We start from the raw sequence: 22,366 nt of genomic DNA on the forward strand, positions 1-22,366 counted from the left end.
AGGCGGGCATCAGCTAGGCTCCCAATCCCATCCTTGGGGACAAATGTATTGTGGGACCTCAGCTTCTGGACTGAATTAAGAACATGTAGACTGTGACCTGCTGAAGGAAGTGGCAACAGCAAGTCACAGTGGGTGACAGGCAGCTCCCTAGGCATCTGAGCTCTCGCTTGGGGTACATGAGATGTGCGGGCCCCTTGTGACTGAAGGTGGGGTTTCAGTACACCCCCAACAAAGGAAATGGAAGCACAGGATTTATGACTTACAGAGCCCAGAACAAGAGGGCACAAGGACCCAGGGAAGGGCAGGCCTCCATCCCACATTCACCATGATCAGGACATAGAAAACCGGGTAGAAAGTACAGGATTTCTTGGGAGCGGATGGGGCTGAATTCACTAACTTTAACAGGGTCACCTCTGTGTTATTCTAGAAGGTGCTTGGGAAACCAAAGTGGGAACCCTAGGCAGATTCTTATCTACGGTTAAACTCACTGAAAAGTAGGCAAGAGAAAGAGAGCAGGGATTCACCTTTCCCGGTCTCCCTCTGGATGCCAGAGTCATCCATAGACACTTGTGCCTACCTTTCTGATTGATGTATGGGGTGCTCCTTTCAGCCTCATGGTCTCAGTCTCCCACATTTGGAAATTTGCTCTCCAGAGAGGCACAGCTTGCGCTAGGTGGAACCTAATGGCAGTCCCCTTCCCTCACAGCCTGCAGACACCCCCGTGTGGACAGGCAGTATGGGTGGGTGGTAGCCCTCCATTATCCTGAGCCCACATGGGACTGGGGGAAGACAGATTACCTGGAGAATGAGAAACTTTTCAGTCCACAACAGCATAGTTTTGGAGAAAACTCATGAAGTTGCCAATAAAGGAGCTTGTGTCAACTTCTCTTAATTCTGGAACCAGACACTTCTGCTCAAGACACAGCTCTGACTCAGGTCCTCTTCCGAGAAACTAAGGCTCAGTTTGGGCTCTTACAGGCTTAAAAACTCCATAAAAGCCACAAGCATGCAGTTTTCATGTTTTATTTCAGAGTGCTGGTTGGTGACCCATGAGAGACCTGGTGTCAGAGCTGTGATGTGCCTGAGGACCCCTGTGTCTCCTGCAGACCCTTGGAAACGTGGATGTCAGCTGTGCCGCCTCAATACTGTATTTTTACAGATGCACCAGATGCATTGTCTATAGTTGTTCAGGGGTCTGGAGGCTAAATTATGGATTGTCTTCTCCAAAAATCTCTTCCTTAACTTTCTCTGTGTTTATAGTTCTGACATTTCCAGAAACAACAAAGAGGAATGCAGCTATTATGGCATAAATGTGACCAAAACCCACTCTGTGATATACCATGGATTCATGACTTTGCCTGACTGGCTGAATTCTTCTTGGAGGGGTCCACAGTCTGTGCTCCCACCAGTGCCTTGTCCGTGCATCATGGAGGATCCCATGCTGTGTGGCAGTGGCAGTTCCTGTTATGGTTGCACATCCCTCTGTGACTGCATTTCTCTGGGATACAGTCATAATTCAGCTGAGCCCCACTGCCAGTGCAGTAGGTATCCCGACAGAACTATCCAGAAGCACAGGAAGTACCAGTTCTCACATGACCAATCTGGGTTGTTCCTGTGCTACGATGTGAATCCAGCCCCAAACATCAGAACCCTGGATCTCAGACAGATGGAATCCAACATGCTATTGCAGCTGAGGGAGATGTGTGACATTCCTACACTGCAGCCTTCCACATGGCACGCCTGTATGGGAACAGGTTCAGCGTTGACTTCCCCAGGGTGTTCTGCGGTGTCCATGTCGGCTGCCTTTGTGATTTATGGTATAGCAGACATCTTCATCTTTCCCAGAATTTCTGCCAAAGCTTTCTTGGCAGTGACTAGGGCGGTCAGTGGAGTTTCCATGATAGCAGCAGCCCTCTTCAGTGCACCCGGTTCCATCTTGCATATGGAAGTCATCAGGGTATGCCAAGGTCACCCCATGGCAGAACTCTGGAAGATGACGTATATTTTTGATTGGTCTGCAGAGTGTCCTAGCAGCGGAGTTGGTGCAGTCTGTATAGCATCTGCCTGTATTACATTTGCCCCCAGTGGTTAAGATACAATCACGCATACAGCCTAGATTGCTGTAGCACTGGTTGAATGAGCCGCAGTCACACTGCTTTCCTGGATCCACAATGTAGTTTCCATAATGATAGTGGGTCAGGCTTGTATTTAAATGCACCATTTCAGTGTTGAACATGCACTTGCCTCTTCCACAATTCATTATGTGCTGCATATGAATGAAGGAACAGTTACTGAAAGCTTCCATTATACCAGTTAGTTGGGTCCTAAGGCAGCTGGACCTTTTTTGGCAAGCACATTCATCAGTGTCAATGCACAAGCCACAATTTCTTGCAATCTGATGTGTTGGTATGACAGAAAAGAGTAAATAATGTCTGCCTAAATAACCCAGAATGATGGCATATAAGCCATTGGTGGATGGCATATAGAATATACAACTGGACTGCCATGAACCTCATGGGGCCCATCTCAAATCACATTAAGGGTGAATGTGTTTTAAGAAATCGAAAATACTTTCACTCATACTATTGAAGAGGAAAAAAAGGGGCTCTGATGCAACACATAATTGCCTGTGTGAGCTTGATGTCTCTCACTATAAATGACCATGAAACCAATAACTTACATCAATAGCATGAAATATTGACTCAATTAAGCTAACTAGCCTTACTAGGAATTGGGCACTTTTTTCCACGTGGTTAACATATTATACATTGTTTTGAAACTGAGAGCAAGTCCTTTGAAAATTCTGTGATGGGATGAACAGAACTTACTAGAGATCCTTGGGGCTGCACTGGCATTTCCTTGAGGAACAGGGGGTCCCCTGTCCTCCTTATATCCCAGGTTATAAGTAGGTCCCATTGCACAGATGTCTGCGACTATCTGAGAAACAAAGTGTTCAAACCATTGGAAATCACCGAGGGGTCTCATTTCATAGGCAACTTAATCCAACTTCATGATATCTTCAAGGCTGCCATAGCCTGTGTCGATTGTGACCATCGAAAGAGGAATCTCCTCCAGTAGTCGAGGTAGTAACAGTCTGGAGGCATGAAAGTGTAGTCAGGATGCTCCCTGAGCATCCTGAGTCATCATCAGCAGAGTCTGGACCAAAAGAGTTTCTTGTGCCGCATGTGCATAACATGTCTCTTGCCCCCATAACGCAGGCTATAGGACAGACAGCCAGGCATCTGAATGCCCTTGCTGTGGTGTGGCTCCTTCTTGGGAATTACCATCTCAGAGGAGATGTAGCACCATGAGGGATGCCCTTGAGAACCCTGCACAGGAGCCAGCACTGCCCAGAGTGCAAAGAGCAAGAGGGGCGCCCTCAGGGTGACCTGGCCCTCTGCCAGCCTCATGCCCCTGCTCAGAGACATCTGCCAGTGAGAATGGATAAATGGAGGATCCTCAGCAAAGCCAGGTCTAGACCATCAGACAGAATAGAGGGCTGTGCCCGGTGGCCAGCACCCTGCTCCTGGGGGCCACCTGTGGGGTTCGGCAACGGTCCCAGGGTGTGGCATTGGGTGACCCTGCACATCAGTTGGGCTGGGGTGGATATGGAGGGGCAGGTGGGCCATGGTCAAGAGTGGTCACATGGACATGGGTAGGGAATTGGACCCAGAGACATGGCTCTAGTCAACACCTTCAATCTTTCCTCCAGCTACTTGCATATGAGCTATGCAGTTATATCACCCTTAACTTCTCTACCAATTCCATGTCCTGTGGTACTGCTGGGTCACTTTCTTTGGATGACTACTTTTCCTCATTACAGAGACCACTGCTTTTGCTTCCTTGTGATGTTTAGGTAAACATTGTCAATTTTACCTTTATGGGTGATGCAAAAAAATCTCTTTGTAGTTTTGTGTGTCTTATTCTCCTTGGCTATTAGTTTGCAAGCCATTTGATCCTTTTGGGGTTTGCTTTGAAGGTTCCTCTGAGTTCACTGAGGAAAACATTTGTCAGTATTCTGAGTTATGATTGGTGAACTGCAAGGTTGTATTTTAGTATTTTCTTATGCCAGCTGGGGAGAACAGAAAGTACTGCTGACCATGTGTGAGCCCCAGGGGTTTTCTCCTCTAATCCCTTATGGTGGTTCTTTCCTGGCCTCTGGCAGTCTCCTCCCATGTAGTTTGGTTCCCTCTTCAGCTGGAGATGGAGGGGAGTTGAGGTTACTTTGCAGGTTGCACCATGGAGTCTGCCCATGATCAAATGATGGTATTGACCATGGCACTGCCTTGCTTGTTTAAGTACCCTCTACTGCTTTAAAACGCCCTGGGTCAGGGAGAAACCTCAGAGTTGGCGTTTGGACAAGAGTTTGCCTTTTCCCCAGTGGCTGGACTTCTGATTTTAGCTCAAATTCCTTTGCCACACAAACCAAAACTTTGAACATTGACCTTTCCAGCAACAGGCAGCTGAATTTGGGTTTTGGTAACAATGAAATGGAGAGTGGAATGGCAATTGCCAGGGCCTGGCAGGGAGGGTCAATGAGGAGTAGATCTCAAGGGCTATGATTTTGTGTTATGCAAGATGACAAGTTTTAAAGGGGTCTCCACATCATTACCCCTGTAATTATCAACACTGTAATGTATGGTTAAAATTTTGTGAAGAGTCTGGGTCTCATTTTCAGTGATATCTTACCACAATATAAAAGTGGAAGACACGAGTTTTGCTTCTCACACAACAGTGTGCTGAACTGCATGGACACACTCTCTACTGATAATTTGAAAACAATTAAAAAATACTTATATGTTTTGAAAACTAACCCTGAGGATATGTCATTAACAGATATCTTCTTCCATTCCATAGGTTGCTTTTTTGTTTTGTTGATTGTTTCCTTCACTGTGCAGAAGCTTGCTATTTTGAGGTAGTCTCTCTCTATATATAATTTTCTTGTATTATATTAATGTAAATTCAATCTGTTAACATACAGTGTAGTACTGATTTTAGGGGTGGAATTTAGAGAACCATCGCATACATATAACACCCAGTTCTCATTTCACCCAGTGCCCTCCTTAATGGCCACATGCCATTTAGCCCACCTCCCCCACTTCCCCTCAGTTTGTTCTCTGTATTTAAGAGTGTCTTCTGGTTTCCTCCCTCTCTGATTTGATTTATTTTATTTTTCCTTTCTGTATGTTGTGTTTCTTCTATTCCACTAATGTGTGAAATCATAGGATATTTGACTTTTTCTGACTGACTTGTTCCACTTAGCATAATACACTGTAGTTCCATCCACATTATTGTAATTGGCAAGATGTCATTCTTTTTGATGGCTAAGTAATATTGCATTGTATATATTTACCACCTCTTCTTTATGCATTCATGTGTTGATGAATATTTGGGCTGTTCCACAATTTGTTTTTTGTTGATAAGGCTGTCATAAAGATTGGGATGCAGGTGCCCTTTCGAATCAGCATTTTGGTATCCTTTGGAAACCTTTGGTATCCTTGGATAATTGCAATTGCTTGATCACAGGATAGAGCCGTTTTTAATTTTTTGAGGAATCTCCACACTGTTTTCCAGAGTGGCTGTGCCAGTTTGCATTACCATCAACAGTGCGAAAGGGTTTCGCTTTCTCTGCATCCTTGCTGACATTTTGTGTTTTCTGAATTGTTAATTTTAGTCATTGTGACAGGTGTGAGTTGGTATCTCATTGTCGTTTTGCTTTATATTTCACTGATGAAGAGTGTTGTTGAGCATCTTTATTCGTGTCTTTTTGCCATCTGGATGTCTTTGGAAAAATATGTATTCATGTCTTCTGCCCATTTCTTCACTGGATTATTTGTTTTTGAGTTTTGAGTTTGGTAAGTTCTTTACAGATCTTGGATACTAACCCATTGTCTGAGATGTCATACAAATATCTCCCCCCATTTTGTCAGTTGCCTTTTAGTTTTGTTGATTTGTTCTTTGCTGTGCAGAAGCTTTTTATCTTGATGAGATCCCAATAGTTTATTTTTGCTATTGTTTCCCTTGCCTCTGGGGACATGTCTAGTAAGAAGTTGCTCTGGCCAAGGTCAAAGAGGTTGGTGCCTGTGTCGTCCTCTAGGATTTTGATGGTTTCCTGTCTCACATTTAGGTCTTTCATTCAATTTGTATTTATTTTGGTGTGTACTGTAAGAAAGTGGTCCAGGTTCATTACAAGTTCACGATGCTGTCCAGTTTTCTCAACACCAGTTTTTGAAGGGACTTTTTCCATTTGATAGTCTTTCCTGCTCTGTCAAAGATTGATCATATAGTGATGTGTCCATTTCAGGGTTTTCTAATCTTTTCCATCAATCTATGTGTCTATTTTTTGCCAGTATCATCCTATCTTGATGACTACAGCATTGTAATATAGCTTGATATCCAGAATTGTGATGCCTCCAGGTTTTTTCTTTTTCAAGATCTTTGGTTATTTGGGGTCTTTTGTGGTTCCATGATAATTTTAGAGTTATTTGTTCTAGCTCTGTGAAAAATGCTGGTATTATTTGACAGGAAATTGAATTATTTGCCTTGAATGTCTAGATTGCTTTGGATAGTATTGTCATTTAACAAGGATTTTTCTTTTGATCCATGTGCATGGAATATTTTTTCCATTTCTTTGTGTTTTCTTCAATTTCTTCCATAAATGTCCCAGACTGTTCAGAGTACAGATCTTGTACCTCTTTACTTAGGTTTATTTCTAGTATATTATGGTTTTTGGTGTAATTTTAAATGGGATAGATTCCTTGATTTCTCTTTCTCCTTCTTCATTGTTGGTATATAGAAATGTAACAAATTTCTATATGTTGATTTTGTATGCTACAAATTTACAGGTTTATTGTACCAGTTCTAGCGGGTTTTTTTTTGGTGGAGTCTTTATGGTTTCTATATATGGTATAAAGTTCAACTCCAGAACTGAATAATCCTATTAAAAAATGGCCAGAAGACATGAATAAGCATTTTTCCAAATGTGACCTACAGATTGTCAATAAACACATGAAAAGATGGTCAACATCACTCCTCATCAGGGAAATAGAAATCCAAACTACAATGAATTATCAACTCACACTGGTCAGAAAGGCTGAACTCAACAGCACAAGAAACAACAGGTGTTGGTGAGGATGCAGAGAAAGAGGATCCTTTTGGAGGTGCTGGTGGGAATGCACACTGGCACAGCCACTATGGAAAACAGCATGGAGGTTCCTTAGAAAGCTAAAAATACAACTACGTTACGATAGAACAAATGCACTACTAGGTATTTACCCAAAGGATACAAAAATACTAATTTAAGGGAATTGTACCTCTATGTTTATAGCAGCTATGTCACAAACAGCCCAGCTATGGAAACAACCCAGCCGAAGTATGCATTGATTGATGAATGGGTATAGAATACGTGGTATATCTACATAACCCCGTCCACGCACACTGGAATATTTCTCAGCCGTAAAAGGAATGACATTAGCTATTGTTAAGGACAGGGATGGGCCTAGAGAGTATTATATTTACGGAAATAGGTCAGAGAAAGACAAACATATGATTTCATCCATATGTAGAATTTAAGAAACAACAAATGGGCAAAGGGACAAATAAGAGAGAAGAGGCAAACCAAGAAATAGGCGATTTTTTCAATGTTCACTTACTTATTTAGAGAGAGAATGGGAGGTGGGGCAGAGGCAGATGGGAAGAGAATCCCAAGGAAACGTCGTGCTGTCAGTGCAGAAACCAAAGTGGGGCTGGATCTCAGGAATGATGAGATCAACACAAGAGCCCAGATCAAGAGTCGTGGGCCTAACCCATGGAACCACGTAAGCCCCATGAAACAGATACTTAACTATAGGGGAAAAACTGATGGTTACCCTGGGGAGGGTGTGTGGAGGGATGGGGAGGTAGTTGATGGGGATTAAGGGGAGCACTGATAATGAACACTGGGTGCTGTATTGCAATCTTGAATCACTATATTTTACACCTGAAAGTAATAGTACATTGCATATTAACTAACTGGAATTTGAAGAAAAACTCAAATAATGTATTTATAGTGCCTGCAAATGGCCAAGTTGGCATACAGCCCATGAAGAAGCATCTATTGCAGAAAATATACTACCAGAAAGAATACCTAGACTATTTGAACTAAGGTATGTTCTTTTCCTTTCCCACCCCAGATCAGCAAGAAGAAACTCCAGTGCAAGTAACTGTGACTATAGGCATGTGCCCCTGAGCCTGGCTGCAACCTCCCCTCCAGACTGTTGTAGCCAATACACAGGGTTCCCGGTGACTAGCTCCTGTTCAGAGGACTCTTTCCCAGAGGGAAAGGATGTCAGTGACCCTAAGCTGTTTGCTGTTGAGGCCAAGCCCCAGCAGGTGCCACTGTGATGTGCGACTCACTCATTGTTGGCAGCCCCACTCCCAGGAAGGAAGCTCTGCCCTGGGCACAGTCCACTAGGGATGCTGGGAACCTGATCACCCCAGACCTGACTTGTATGGCAGGAGTCTCATGCCACCAGGACAAGCAAGCCACAAGGCAGTGAAGCTGCCAGCCACCCCTAAACAGAGCCCTCAGTTTCCAAACTGTTTGGAATCCTGTTTGTCCCCGACACGCCCTGCAGCTGCAGACCTTTGCCCAGAGTATTGCCCAGGGTAAGGGGGAGATGGAGTAATCCTCTAATACAAGGAGCAAATCTGTTCCTATAGAACTGACTTCATTTCCACTAAGTGTGAGGACGAAGTTCTGGGCCTTATGTTGTGGGAGAGTCAGGTGCAGGAGACAGATGGTTTCAGTGGAGGATTCCTAACCTACTCCCCCTCACCTGCAGGAGAGAGCCAGAGCCAGGGACAGTGGAGGGAACAGCTCCTGTCAGAACACATATCAGACTATGGTCTCAACTACTCTCCATTCAGAGGAGTCCGAGGTTGTAGGGTTCAGTCTGTGGAGACTCCATACATCAGAGGGTGGTTGAACATTGTGCTGTCAAATGAAGCAGAGTATCTCATCATGTGGTTTGGGAAAGAAAGAGATAAGGAATGCCCAACCAAACCACTGTCACCATGGTCTGGCTGTGTGAATGTTCCGGGTCACACCACCTCTGTAATTATGGGACTCCCGCCCTTCCCTCCACGTCCTGTCTTTTAGTTTCACCTGATTTCAGGTGTGCATCAGTAGTGTCACAGTTCTCTGGCAAAGCATCCCATTGATGGAAGTTTTGTAGTTGGTTTATTCCTTTATATTTAGAAAGACTTTTGCCTTATTCTGAGCTTCTAACACTAAGAAAGATGCTGTAAATATTTACACACCATTTATTTTCTGAGCATGGGATTTCATTCTTCAGGGACAAATACTCAGGAGTGGTATTTCCAGTTCCTTTTTATGTCATCCATGTATAATTTCATAAGCAACAGCCAACGGTTTTCCAGAGCTGGTGTTTGTTTGTCAATCCTTCCTGCATTGTTTGAGGCCCCACGTATGCTGGATTCTCTCGTGGATGTTGTTGTCAGAGTTGTTCATACCTGAGCCATTGGGATGTGTGTATAGGGCATCTGTTGCATTCTTGATTTGAATTTCCCTGACAGTCGATGGTGTGAAGAGTCTTCTCCAGTCAGTAACTAACGTGTCTATAACCTCAAGGATAGGATGTCTACTACACAAGGCTGTGCTTGTTTTATGGAGGTTTGTTTCCTTTCTTCCTATTGACTGTTGAGGGTTGTTAGCATATTCAAGATGCAGGTCCCTTGGTGGTTATGCAATTTGTGAATGTTGTCTCTTACTCTGTAACTTATCCTACTATTGGTATTCACATGGGCAGATAAGCGGAATTGATTTTCACAAAGTCTATTGATACCATTTCTTTTTATGGGTCTTGTGTTCTTAGCTATAGTTTTCCTTTTCTTGATGATTGATTGCTTGTGACTAATATTTTTTTAAAATGTTTATTCTTGATAGAGAGAGACAGAACGTGAGCGGGGAAAAGCAGAGAGAGAGGGAGACACAGAATCTGAAGCAGGCTCCAGGTTCTGTGCTGTCAGCATAGGGCCTGACAACGGGGCTCAAACCCTCAAATTGTGACACCGAGACCTGAGCTGAAGTGAGACACTTAACTGACTCAACCATCCAGGCACCCCACTGATTTCTTGACTTACAATGTAACTAAAAGCCTTGTTTTTTTTTTCTGGTTTCTCTCAATGTTGACATGTTCCCTATCTGGTCTCTGGTGACTTAGAGTTTTGTCGTTTGTTTTTAAATTTATAGACTCTAGCAAATCATTTTCATGGCATGGTTTTTCCTAATATATGGAAATTAAGTGGAAATATAGGAAATTGAAGTTCAAATTTCACAAGAGTTGCCATTCTGTGTCTCTTTGGCCAGACTGCTCATCAGATTTGATAGATATGCTCCTGCGGTCAAAAAACACATTTACATTTTCAGGTGGTGGGCTTTCTATATGTCTCAGGAGCCGCTGAGCTCTGTGCACACAACTGAGTTCTTGACACAATTTTTCCTTCGCAATTCTATGTGAAACCCTCAAAATCCTTTTTTTGCATTGCCAATTTTAGACACTTCATGAATAGAATGCATTGAAGCTCTTGTATCATTTCCTGAAATTATTTTACTCTTGCATGTTTGGGACTGTAGTTTTTCTTCTTCCTTCCAAGGGGAGCTCATATCTGCATTTGTGGAATTCTTCCAGGCTTCTCATCTCTTAATACTTTTCCAACGTGCTGTGCAATTTTTGACCAAATGAATACTTAGGTTTATTTGTACTCTACCACATTGGGTGATAGGAGCCGCGAGACAGGCTGCATCATATGGGTTTTTTTTTTCTGTCCCCTTGTATGTTACCTGTCATATTGAATGTTTATAGAACATATAGCCCCTCACTTTCATGAACCACTAACAGGGGACATGGTTCTCTTCAAGAGACAGGAAAGGAAGACAAGGGAGCTGAGACAGCAAGTCGGGGAAGGAAACCCAGAGCTTCTCAGGAAGCGTCAACTGTCCACACTTTCCAGTTCTGCAGATGTGGGTCCCTGCTGAGGCCAAACCTGGGTTCTTGTGCAGGTGTCTGGACAAGCTGCCCATGATGTGTGGGCACAGGGCAGTTGGGAAGGGCAGCTGTGGTTTGAATTCCAGCCCACCTGGCACTGCTGTCAAATTCATGAGTTTGTTAATTTATGTTCACCATCAGTTAGGGATATAATGAGTAAATGCAAGACGTTAGACTCACCACCTTAGATTCCATGTTCATGACAATTTGTGACAACAATTCTTCCTTCCTTTTTCCCACTTTTTAAATTTTTTAAGTTTGTGTTTAAATATTTGTTAGTTAACATATTGTGTAACATTAATTTCAGTAGTAGAATTTATTGGTTCATCACTTAGATTAACACCCAGTACTCATCACAACACGGGGCCTCCTTAATCCCCAACACCCATTATCTCATCCCCCACACACCTGCCCTCCAGCAACCCTCAGTTTGGTCTCTAACCTTAGAGTTTTTTTTATGATTTCTTGCTCTTTTTCCCCTTCCCCTAGATCTAAATTCCCCATATGAGGAAATCATATGTTGTTTGTCATCTTTGACTGACTTACTTTGCTTAGCATGATGCCCTGTAGCTGCATCAACATCTTTGCAAATGGCAAGATTTCATTCGTTGTTATGACTGAGTAATATGCATTCTATACATATAGCAGATTAATCACATGGTGGACTTTTGGTCTCTTTCCTCAGTTTGGCTGTCATAGTTAATGCTGCTGTAAACATTGGGGTGCATGTACTTCCTCAAATCAGAAGTTTTGTATGCTTTGGATGAATTCCTAGTAGAGCAATTGCTGGAGGGTAAGGTTGTTTAATTTTTAGTTTTTAAACTGTTTTCTGGAATGGTCTGGGCACTTTGCATTCCCACCAAGAGTATAAAAGAGTTCCCTTCTCTCCTCATCCTCATCAATATCTGTTGTTTCCTGAGTTGTTAATCGTAGCCATTCTGACAGGTGTGCGGTCATCTCTCATTGTAGTTTTGATTTGTAATTCCCTGATGATGAGTGATGTTGAGCATATGTTCGTGTGTCGGTTAGCCATCGGAATGCTTTGTTTGGAAAAGTATCTCCTCATGTCTTCTGACCATTTCTTCACTGGATTCTTTGTATTTTGGGTGTTGAGTTTGAGAAGTTTTTTTAATAGATTTTGGATAGTAGGCCTTTATCAGATATGTGGCTTGCAAATACCTTTTTAATTTCTGTAGAATGCCTTTTAGATTAGTTGATTGTTTCTTTAGCTGTGCAGAAGGTTTTTATTTTGATGAGGTCCCAGTAGTTCAAGTTTGCTGTTGTTTCCCTTGCCTCTCTAGAAACGTCTAGTAAGAAGTTGCTATGTCCCAAGTCCAGGAGGTTGCTGCCTGTTCTCCTCTAGGATTTGATGGTCTCCTGTCTCACATTTAGGTCTTTCACCCATTTGGATTTATTTTTGTGTATGGAGTAAGAAAGTGGTTCAGTTTCATTCTTCTGCATGTTCTGGTCCAGTTTTCCCAACACCCTCTTTTGACAAGGCTGTCTTTTTTCCCATTACATAGTCTTTCCTACTTCATCCAAGATGAGGTGGCCATACATTTGTGAGTCCATACCTGGGTTTACTCTTCTGTTCTCTTGATCTATGTGTCTCTTTTGTGCTTGTAGCTTACTGTCTTGATAAGTACAGCTTTGTAATATAGCATGAAATGCATAATCATGAAGCCACCGTTTCTTTGTGTAGCAGAGACATTTCAACACTACTTGCTCCTTAAATCCATGAACATGAAGGTGTTTCCATTTCTTTGTGTCATCCTCAGTTTCTTTCACCGTTTTTAGAGTCTTCAGATTATGGATATTTTAACTCTTTAGCTATCCTATTATATTTGGCGCAGTTGTAAACGGCATGGATAGTTTTTTTATTTTTCTTTCTGTTTCTTCATTATTGCTGTGTAGAAATGCAGCCGATTTCAGTATGTTGATACTGTATCTTGTGACTTTGCTGAATTTGTGTATCAGTTCTTGCAATATTTTGGTGGAGTCTTGAGTTTTTTATGTACACTGTCATGTTATCTGTGAAGAGGGAATGTTTGACTTCTTCTTTTCTAACTTGAATGCCTTTATTTATTTATTTATTTATTTATTTATTTATTTATTTATTTATTTTTGTTGTCTGTTTTTGAGGATAATACTTTCCCTGCTGTGTTAAGTAGAATGATGGGAGTGGACGTCCCTCTTGTGTTCCTGATAGTAGAGGAAAAAGTTTTTTTCCCCACTGAGGATATTCGCTGTGGGGTTTTCATGTATGGACTTTATGATGTTGAGGTGTGTTTCCTCTACCCCTTGTTGAGGGTTTTGTCAAGAAAGGATGCTGTACTATGTCAAAAAATTTTTTTTCATCTATTGAGAGGGTCATATCATTCGTATCCTTTCTCTGATTGATGGTATGTATTACATTGATTTATTTGTGACTATTGAACCACCCTTACAGCCAAGGAATAAATCCCACCTGGTCACATTAAAGGATCCTTTTAATGTATTGGTGGATTCAATTTGCAAGTATTCTCTTTCTTTTTTTTTTAACGTTTATTTATTTTTGAGACATGGAGAGACAGAGCATGAATGGGGGAGGGTCAGAGAGAGGGAGACACAGAATCTGAAACAGGCTCCAGGCTCTGAGCTCTCAGCACAGAGCCCGCACGGGACTCGAACTCACGGAACGCGAGATTACGACCTGAGCCAAAGTCGGACAGTTAACCAACTGAGCCACCCAGGCGCCCCTGCAAGTATTTTCTTGACCATTGTTGTAATCTTGCTCATTAGGGCTAGTGGCCTGTAAGTCTCATTTTTAGTGGGGTTTAATCTGCTTTAAAACTGTGATCATACTCATCTTGTAGAATGAATTTGGAAGTTTTCTTTCCATTTCTATTATTTGGAACAGTTTGTGAAGACAGGAATATTCTATTCTACTTAAATAGAATATTTTACACTCTTGTTAAATATCTGGTAGAATTCACCTGTGAACCTATCTGGCCCTGGATTTTTGTGTGTCAGTAGATTTTTGGTTAATGATTCAAATTCTTTGCTCATTATCAGTCTGTTCACGTTTTCTATTTCTTCCTTTTTCAGTTTTGGTAGTCTTCATTATTCTGGGAATTTATCCATTTCTTCCAGATTGCCCAATTTGTTGGCATATAAATCTCCAAACTGTTGTCTCATAGATGTATTTCTGTGGTGTCAGTCGCGATGTCTCCTCTCAAATTCTGATTATATTTACTTTCGTCCCTTCTCTTTTGTTTTTGCCAAGTCTGCCCATGGGTTTATCATTTTTATTTATTCTTACACAAACCAGCTTATAGTTTCATTCATCTGTTCTACTGTTTTTCTTTGTTTCTATATCATTTATTTCTGCTCTAATCTTTTTTGTTTACCTGTTCCTGCTGGCTTTAGGGTTCATTTGTTGTTCTTTTCCTAGTTTCTTTAGTTGTAAAGTGGTTGTGTGTTTGGGACCTTTCTTCTTTCTTGAGTTTGGCCTGTACTGCTATATATTTCACTCTTCCATCAATTTGCTGCATCCATATGGTTTGGAACTGGCATGTTTTCATTTTCATTTGCTTCCATGTATTTTTTATTGCTTCTGTAATTTCCTGAAAATCTCATTCAGCTTTTACTACAATGTTCTTTAACCTAATGTTTTGGCAGTGTTGCTCAAATTTTTCTTGTGGTCGACTTCAAGGTTCATAGTGTTGTGGTTTGAAAATACGCATGGAATGATCTCAGTCTTTTTGTACTTGTAGAGGGCTGATTTGTGACATAGTATGTGATCTGTTCTGGAGAATGTTCCATGCACACTCAAAAAGAATGTGTATTCTGGTGCTTTAGGATGGAATGTTGTGAATGTATCTGTTAAGTCCATTCAGTCCATGTGTCTTTCAAAGCCATTGTTTCCTTATTGATTTTCAGCTTAGATTGTCTTTCCATTGTTGTAAGTGGAGTGTTAACGTTCTCTATTATTACTATTGTCTATTATCAATGAGTTTCTTTATGTTTCTTATTAATTGAGTTATATATTTCAGTGCTTACATTTTTGGGGTATAAATATTTAAAGCTTCAGATCTTCTTGTTGGATAGACCCCTTTATGATGATATACTGCCTTCCTGATCTCTTGTAACAAACTTTGGTTTGAAAACTGGGTAGTGTGATATGAGTGTGGGACTACAACTTTCTTTTGACGTCCATTAGTATGATACATTGTTTACCCTCCCCTCACTTTCAATCTACAGGTGTTTTAGGTTGCAAATGAGTCAATCGTGTGCAGTGTGTAGAAGGATCTTGTATTTGTTTTTATCCATTCTGGTATCCTATGTCTTTTGATTGGAGCATTTTGCCCATGTACATTCACGGTAATTATTGATAGATATAAACTTAGTGCCATAGTGTTACCTCCAAAGTCATTGTTTCTGGAGATTTTCTCTGCTTATTTCTAGTCTTTGTTACTTTTAGTCTTCCTTTCCCACTCAAAGGGTCCCCGTTAATTTCTTGCAGGGCTGATTTAGAGGCCATGAACTCCTTGGATTTTTGTTTGTCTGGGAAATTCTATCACTCCTTGTATCTGAATGATTGCCTCACTGGAGAAAGTATTCTTAGCTGCATAATTTTCAATTGCGCATGTTGAGGATATGATGCCACTCCCTACTTGCATGAAGGTTTCTGTAGAGACATCTGCCATAGTTTTTTTTTTTTTAATCTTCCCTTGTTAGTTAGCAACTTCTTTTGTGTTGATGCTTTTATGGTTTTTCTTTATCTGGATATTTTGCCGTTTTCCTATGATATGTCTCAGTGTTGGCCTGCTTTTTATTTTAATTTTTATTTTAATGGGTGTTCTCTTTGCCTCCTAGATGTGGATGTCTGTTTCCTTCCCCAGCTTGTGGAAATTTTCACTATAATTCACTCAGCTAAAATGTATCCCCTTTTTCTCCCTCTTATTCTTTTGGGACTCCTTTCAAAAGAATGTTATTACAGTTTATGGAGTTGCTGATTTCCCTAAGTGTATATTTGTGATGCAATATTTTAATTTTCCTCTTCTTTCCAGCTTCATTTCCCCCATACTTTTATCTTCTATGTCCCTTCCTCATTCATCTGCTTCTTTCCGCCTTGAGGTCATTATATCCAATCAGTTTCACATCTCGGTTACAACATTTAAAATTTCATCCTGACTAGTTTTTAGGTCTTTTCTGTTTGCAGTAAGCATATCCTTCATGTCTCATATATTTTCCTGAAGCACAGCTAGTATCCTTATGATACTTTTTGAAAATCCTGTTTCATTATGAGAGCTTTTAGAAATTCTGTTTGAGGCACATTAGTTTATGTGTTTTAATTATATCCCTCACAATGACCTTTTATCATTTTTTCTTTTAGGATGAGTTCCTCCATCATGTTGTTGTCTATGTCTCTGCCTTCTTAAATGTTTTAGAAAATCCTGTTATCTTTTCTGCTTCTAGGGTAGTATCTTTATTGAGCAGTGTTCACATACTGTCCAGGGCCTGACACTTCATGAAGCATTTGTTTTATGTTCCGTGGCACTGTGCTGTTGTGTTTTGGCTGCTCTGTCCCTCAGGACAGTCCTCTGCAGATTTTCTCCTTGCCTCCAGTGGGGAGTGTTGGACTTTGTCCCCAGTGTTGTGAGTTTTAACTCGGTGAGTTTGGTCTGCTTGTTAAAAGAGGCTAATTCCTATCTCCCCTAGAGGTGAGGATATGCGTCACTGTATGATCAGCTGACTTGGTGCGTGTGGGGGTTTACGGTGGTCTTTGGAGGAAGGGGTGCAGTGGTGGTCTGGTTGCCAGGCACTCTTTCCTAGTAAGCAAGCACTTGATGGGGGCTGGAGTAGGTGGAGCTTGGTGTTAGTGTCTCAGCTTGCACTGGGGATGCTGTGCTGCTGAGTGAAATCTGTCCATGCTGATTGGTGGGAGGAAATATTGGCATCAGCTCCTTCTCTAGTCCCTGGAGTTGGAGTTCCCAGCCTCCCCTGTTCAGGAAGCCCTCACACAGAGAGAACACTTGTGGGTCCCAGGCTTCTGTCAGAATTGCTTTCACCCTGTCTGCGTCCAAGCCATTGGCCCATCTGGTGGCACAGGGCTCTTATGTTTTATCTCAGGAGCTCTACCTGGGTTTGAAAACACCAAATTGTGTGAACTCAATATGACAGGGAACCCACTGATCCTATGGGAGAGGGTCTTGATGTGCTGTGCCTGGAGCTGGTTTACCCCAGATGGGCAGTTGCATGAAAACTAGGGGCTTGGAGTACATGGTGAAGAACAACCAGAAGGCAGTGTCCAGCTAGCTGCTCTCAGAAGAGGCTCCTGTGCTAATGATCAGGGAATTTTAATGGTGCCTGTCAGCTCTCCTGTCCTATGAGAGGCAATGCCCCGTCTCCCAAATGCACTCCACAAAGGGAATTTTCTCTCCCCATGCGACCCAGGGAATACTCAGACAACAGTTCCCTTTATGGGCCTCTGCCCTCCTCCACAGGAGCACTGCTGTGCCCACCAGACTCCACCCCAATGATGGGATTGACTTTTAAATCTTCAGTCTTTGAGCTCCACGTTTACAGGAGGTTGACTTGTCATGATTAACTTTATAGGTTATCTTGACTGTGTCATGGGTGCCCAGATTCACCACTGTTTCTGTGGATGTCTGTGATGTGTTCGAGAAGAGATTGGCATTTCCATCCATGGTTTCTTTCTGCCTGGGCACCACCCATTCCATTAAGTTTGTGAATAGAATTTGATGCAGATGGAGGATGAATTCCCTCATTTTTACTTCCCATGTGCTTGTTTGAACTGGAATATTGGTCTCCTCTGGCCCTTTTTCTGAGAGTTACATTATCAGCTCTCCACGTTCTGAGACTAGACACTAGTCAGAATCAGACAAGTATTACATCACTGGTTTTCCTGGGTCTTCAGCTTGTGACAGTAGATCATGGGTCTTCTCAACATATTTAGTTATGGAAACCAATGACATTTGGGTTGTGTTCCTCAGGGGAATCTTGACTAATACATGGAGACTGTTTGTCTCTCCTTTAGAGTATTTGAATAAAGCTGTAGCTCATTTAAAGTCCTGAGTAGCAAAGAGCTATGAAGAAAGTGTCACGTTGTTTGACTGGGACAAGGGCTGGGTGAGGATAAGGAGGAGCTGTGGGATCCTGTGGTCCTGGCTGCACAGGGAGCGCATCTGGGAATTCTGTAAATGTGCAGCTGTTGTGCCTCAGGAAATCTGTAAGTCACTCATATTGAGGGACCAGAGTAAGCAAGTGCAAACAACTGTGTCTTTGTGCACGTTAGTCTAGTTTCCCTATGACAACCCAGTTGCTAATTCAGAGAGTTAATAGGTAAGCACAGAATCCTGTGTCCAGAGAGGCTCCCTGGGGAAACTGCTGTGTGGAGAGGAAGCCCCAGACCCTGACAGGAAACCTGCCTGTAACCTCCATCTGCACCTGCTCCTGGGAACACAAAGGAGAATTATGCATAGTGTGCGCCCCCCTGGTGGTGTTGATCCCCTCCTGCAGGGAGGTTTGTGTGTGGGCTCCCAGTGAGGTCCCGTCACCGTGTCTCTCGTACAGTAATATGTGGCCGAGTCCTCGGTTTTGAGGCTGTTCATCTGCAGATACAGCGTGTTCTTGGCGTTGTCTCTGGAGATGGTGAATCGGCCCTTCACGGAGTCTGCGTAGCCTGTGCTACTTCCACTACCACTAATATATGCGACCCACTGCAGCCCCTTCCCTGGAGCCTGGCGGACCCAGCTCATGCTGTTGCTACTGAAGGTGAATCCAGAGGCCACACAGGTGAGTCTCAGGGACCCCCCAGGCTTCACCAGGTCTCCTCCAGACTCCACCAGCTGCACGTCACACTGGACACCTGCAGACGCAAGACATGTTGGTCAGGAAACTGTCACACATCCACTCTTTCACTCATATCCATTCACAGACTCAGTGTCCCTCGTTCACCATGAATTACCTTTTAAAAGAGCAACCAGGAAAACCCAGCCCAGCACAAACTCCATGGTGAGCTGTGTGTGTTCTGTGCTGATCACAGAATGGGAACACCTGGGACTCCTGGGGCTGGGGCTCGTCTCCCAGCTGCACGGTCGGGCTGGGTTGGTTTTATCAGCACAGAAAGGGCCCCATTTGCATGTCCTCTGACATATATATCAAGCTCCAGACTTAGGTTTGATTGTGTAAAAGTGAATGACATGGTTAGGGACGCACTTCTACATTAGTTTGTGTGGATGGCAGTGTGACAATATGAAGAATTCTTTTTTTTTTCAGTTTTGGATTTTTACCTTAATGAGGCTTCGGCATAATCTTTAAGAAATATTTACCTCAACAGCATGATCACACATTATTTTCTCTTAAAATATTTTAATTTTTAAAATTATTAATTAGTATTTATTTTTAGTTTTAAAAATTAACATCCAAATTAGTTAGCATATAGTGCAACAATGATTTCAGGAGTAGATTCCTTAGTGCCCCTTACCAGTTTAGCCCATCCCCCCTCCCACAACCCCTCCAGTAGCCCTCTGTTTGTTCTCCATATTTATGAGTCTCTTATGCTCTGTCCCCTCCATGTTTTCATATTATTTTGGTTTCCCTTCCCATATGTTCATCTGTTTTGTCTCTTAAAGTCCTCATATGAGTGAAGTCATATGAGTTTTGTCTTTCTCTGACTGACTCATTTCACTTAGCCTAATACCCTCCAGTTCCATCCACATAGTTGCAAATGGCAAGATTTCACTCTTTTTGATTGCCGATTAATACTCCATTGTATATATTTACCCCTTCTTCTTTATCCATTCATCCATCGATGGACATTTGGCTCTTTCCATACTTTGGCTATTGTTGATAGTGCTGCTATAAACATGGGGGTGCATGTGTCCCTTTGAAACAGAACACCTGTGTCCCCTGGATAAATGCCTAGTAGTGCAATTTCTGGGTCATAGGGGAGTTCTATTTTTAGTTTTTTGAGGAATCTCCATACAGTTTTCCAGAGTGGCTGCACCAACTTGCATTGCCCCCCAGAATGCAAAAGAGATCCTCTCTCTGCATCCTCGCCAACGTCTGTTGTTGCCTGACTTGTTAATGTTAGCCATTCTGACATGTGTCAGGTAGTACCTCATTAGGGTTTTGATTTGCACTTCCGTGATGATGAGTGATGTGGAGCATTTATTCATGTGTCGGTTGGCCATCAGGATGTGTTCTTTGGAGAAGTGTCTATTCATGTCGTTTTCCCGTTTCTTCACTGGATTTTGTTTTGGGTGTTGAGTTTGATAAATTCTTTATAGATTTTGGATACTAACTCTTTATCTGAGATGTCATTTGCAAATATCTTCTCCCATTCTGTCAGTTGAATTTTAGTTTTGCTGATTGTTGCCTTTACTATGCAGAAACTTTTGATTTTGATGAGGTTCCAGTAGTTCATTTTTGTTATTTTTCCCCTTGCCTCCTCTGTCATTTTTGATTTTATTTATATGGGTCCTTTCCTTTTTCTTTTTGATCAAACTGGATAGTGGTTTATCAATTTTGTTAATTCTTTCAAAGCACCAGCTTTTAGTTTCATTGATGTGTTCTACTGTGTTTTGGTTTCGATAGCACTAATTTCTGCTCTAATCTTTAGTATTTCCTGCCTTCTGCTGGTTTTGGGTTTTATTTGCTGTTCCTTTTCCAGCTCTTTAGTCATAAGGTTAGGTTGTGTATCTGAGATCTTTCTTCCTTCTTTAGGAAGGCCTGGATTGCTATACACTTTCCTCTTATGACCGCCTTTGCTGCATCCTAGAGGTTTGCGTTGTGGTGTTATCATTTTCATTGACTTCCATATACTTTTTAATTTCTTCTTTAACTGCTTGGTTAGCCCATTCATTCTTTAGTAGGTTCTTCAGTCTCTAATTATTTGTTACCTTTCCAAATTTTTTCTTTGGTAGATTTTGAGTTCATGGCATTGTGGTCTGAAAATATGCATGGTATGATCTCGATCTTTGTGTACTTACTTAGGGCTGATTTGTGTCCCAGTATATGGTCTATTCTGGAGAAAGATCCATGTGCACTGTAGAAGAGTGCATATTGTGTTGCTTTAGTATGAAATGTTCTGAATATATTTGTTAAGTCCTTCTGGTCCAGTGTGTCATTGAAAGCCATTGTTTTCTTGTTGATTTTTTGATCAGGTGATCTGTTCATTGTTGTGAATGGGGTGTTGAAGTCTCCTACCATTATGGTATTCTTATCGATGAGTTTCCTTATGTTTGTGATTAATTGATTTCTATATTTGGGTGCTCTCACAGTTGGCGCATAAATGTTTACGATTGTTAGGTCTTCTTGGTGGATAGATTGTCTGATATCAATATGGCTACTCTGGCTTTCTTTTGTTGAACATTAGCATGATAGATGGTTCTCCATCCCCTTATTTTCAATCTGGAGGCATCTTTAGGTCTAAAGTGGGTCTCTTGTAAAAAGCATATAGATGGATCTTGTTTTCTTCTCCATTCTGTTACCCTATGTCTTTTGATTGGGGCATTGAGTCCATTGACGTTTAGAGTGAGTACTGAAAGATAGGAGTTTATTGCTATTATGATGCTTGTAGAGTTGGAGTTTATGGTGGTGTTCTTTGGTCTTTCTAACCTTTGTTGATTTTGGTATTTATTTATTTATACAGATATATTTTCATGTTTTCTCCCCTCAGAGATTCCCCCTTAAAATTTCTTTCAGGGCTGGTTTAGTGGTCACAAACTCATTTAATTTTTGTTTGTATGGGAATCTTTTTATCTCGCCTTCTATTTTGAATGACATCCTTGCTGGATACAGAATTCTTGGCTGCATATTTTTCTGATTTAGCACACTGAATACATCCCGCCACTCCTTTGTGGCCTGCCAACTTTCTGTGGATAGGTCTGCTAAACCTGATCTGTCTTCCCTTGTAAGTTATGGACTTTGTTTCCCTGTTGGTTTTATGATTCTCTCCTTGCCTGAGTACTTTGTCAATTTGACTATGATGTGCCTTGTTGATGGTCGGTTTTGGTTGAGTCTAATGGGAGTCCTCCGTGCTTCCTGGATTTTGATGTCTGTGTCTTTGCCCAGGTTAGGAAAGTTTTCCGCTGTGATTTGCTCACATAACCCTTCCACCCCTATTTCTCTCTTCCACTTCTGGGACCCCTATGATTCTCATGTTTTTCCTTTTTAATGAGTCACTGATTTCTGTAATTCTTAAATCTTGCTCTTTTGCCTTAATCTCCCTCTTTTTTTCTGCTTCATTATTCTCTATAAGGTTGTCCTCTATAACCCTGATTCTCTGTTCTGCCTCATCCATCCGTGCC

The 22,366-nt window shown here is 41.8% G+C and overlaps 1 protein-coding gene and 1 pseudogene across 1 annotated transcript; both read right to left on the reverse strand.

Moving 5' to 3' along the window:
* Positions 1-1,078: 1,078 nt before the first annotated feature.
* LOC131518286 (disintegrin and metalloproteinase domain-containing protein 24-like) lies at positions 1,079-3,428 on the reverse strand (annotated as a pseudogene).
* A 13,433-nt stretch (positions 3,429-16,861) lies between these two features.
* On the reverse strand, positions 16,862-19,128 carry LOC131518021 (immunoglobulin alpha-2 heavy chain-like). The gene is made up of 3 exons (XM_058740602.1): positions 19,021-19,128; positions 18,501-18,921; positions 16,862-17,129 (listed from the first exon to the last, which is right to left on the reverse strand). The coding sequence occupies exons 1-3, from the start codon at positions 19,064-19,066 to the stop codon at positions 16,862-16,864; spliced, it is 735 nt and encodes a 244-aa protein (XP_058596585.1). The 5' UTR covers positions 19,067-19,128.
* Positions 19,129-22,366: the final 3,238 nt, after the last annotated feature.

The sequence above is a fragment of the Neofelis nebulosa genome, chromosome 7, assembly GCF_028018385.1.
Source record: "Neofelis nebulosa isolate mNeoNeb1 chromosome 7, mNeoNeb1.pri, whole genome shotgun sequence".
NCBI classification, from domain to species: domain Eukaryota; kingdom Metazoa; phylum Chordata; class Mammalia; order Carnivora; family Felidae; genus Neofelis; species Neofelis nebulosa.

Coding starts and splice junctions, on each gene's coding strand:
- LOC131518021 (XM_058740602.1), bottom strand. CDS start 19,066: ATGGAGTTTGTGCTGGGCTGGGTTTTCCTGGTTGCTCTTTTAAAAG. Junction 18,922..19,020: donor CCTGGTTGCTCTTTTAAAAG/GTAATTCATGGT, acceptor TTGCGTCTGCAG/GTGTCCAGTGTGACGTGCAG. Junction 17,130..18,500: donor CTTTGTGTTCCCAGGAGCAG/GTGCAGATGGAG, acceptor CTGTGCCACCAG/ATGGGCCAATGGCTTGGACG.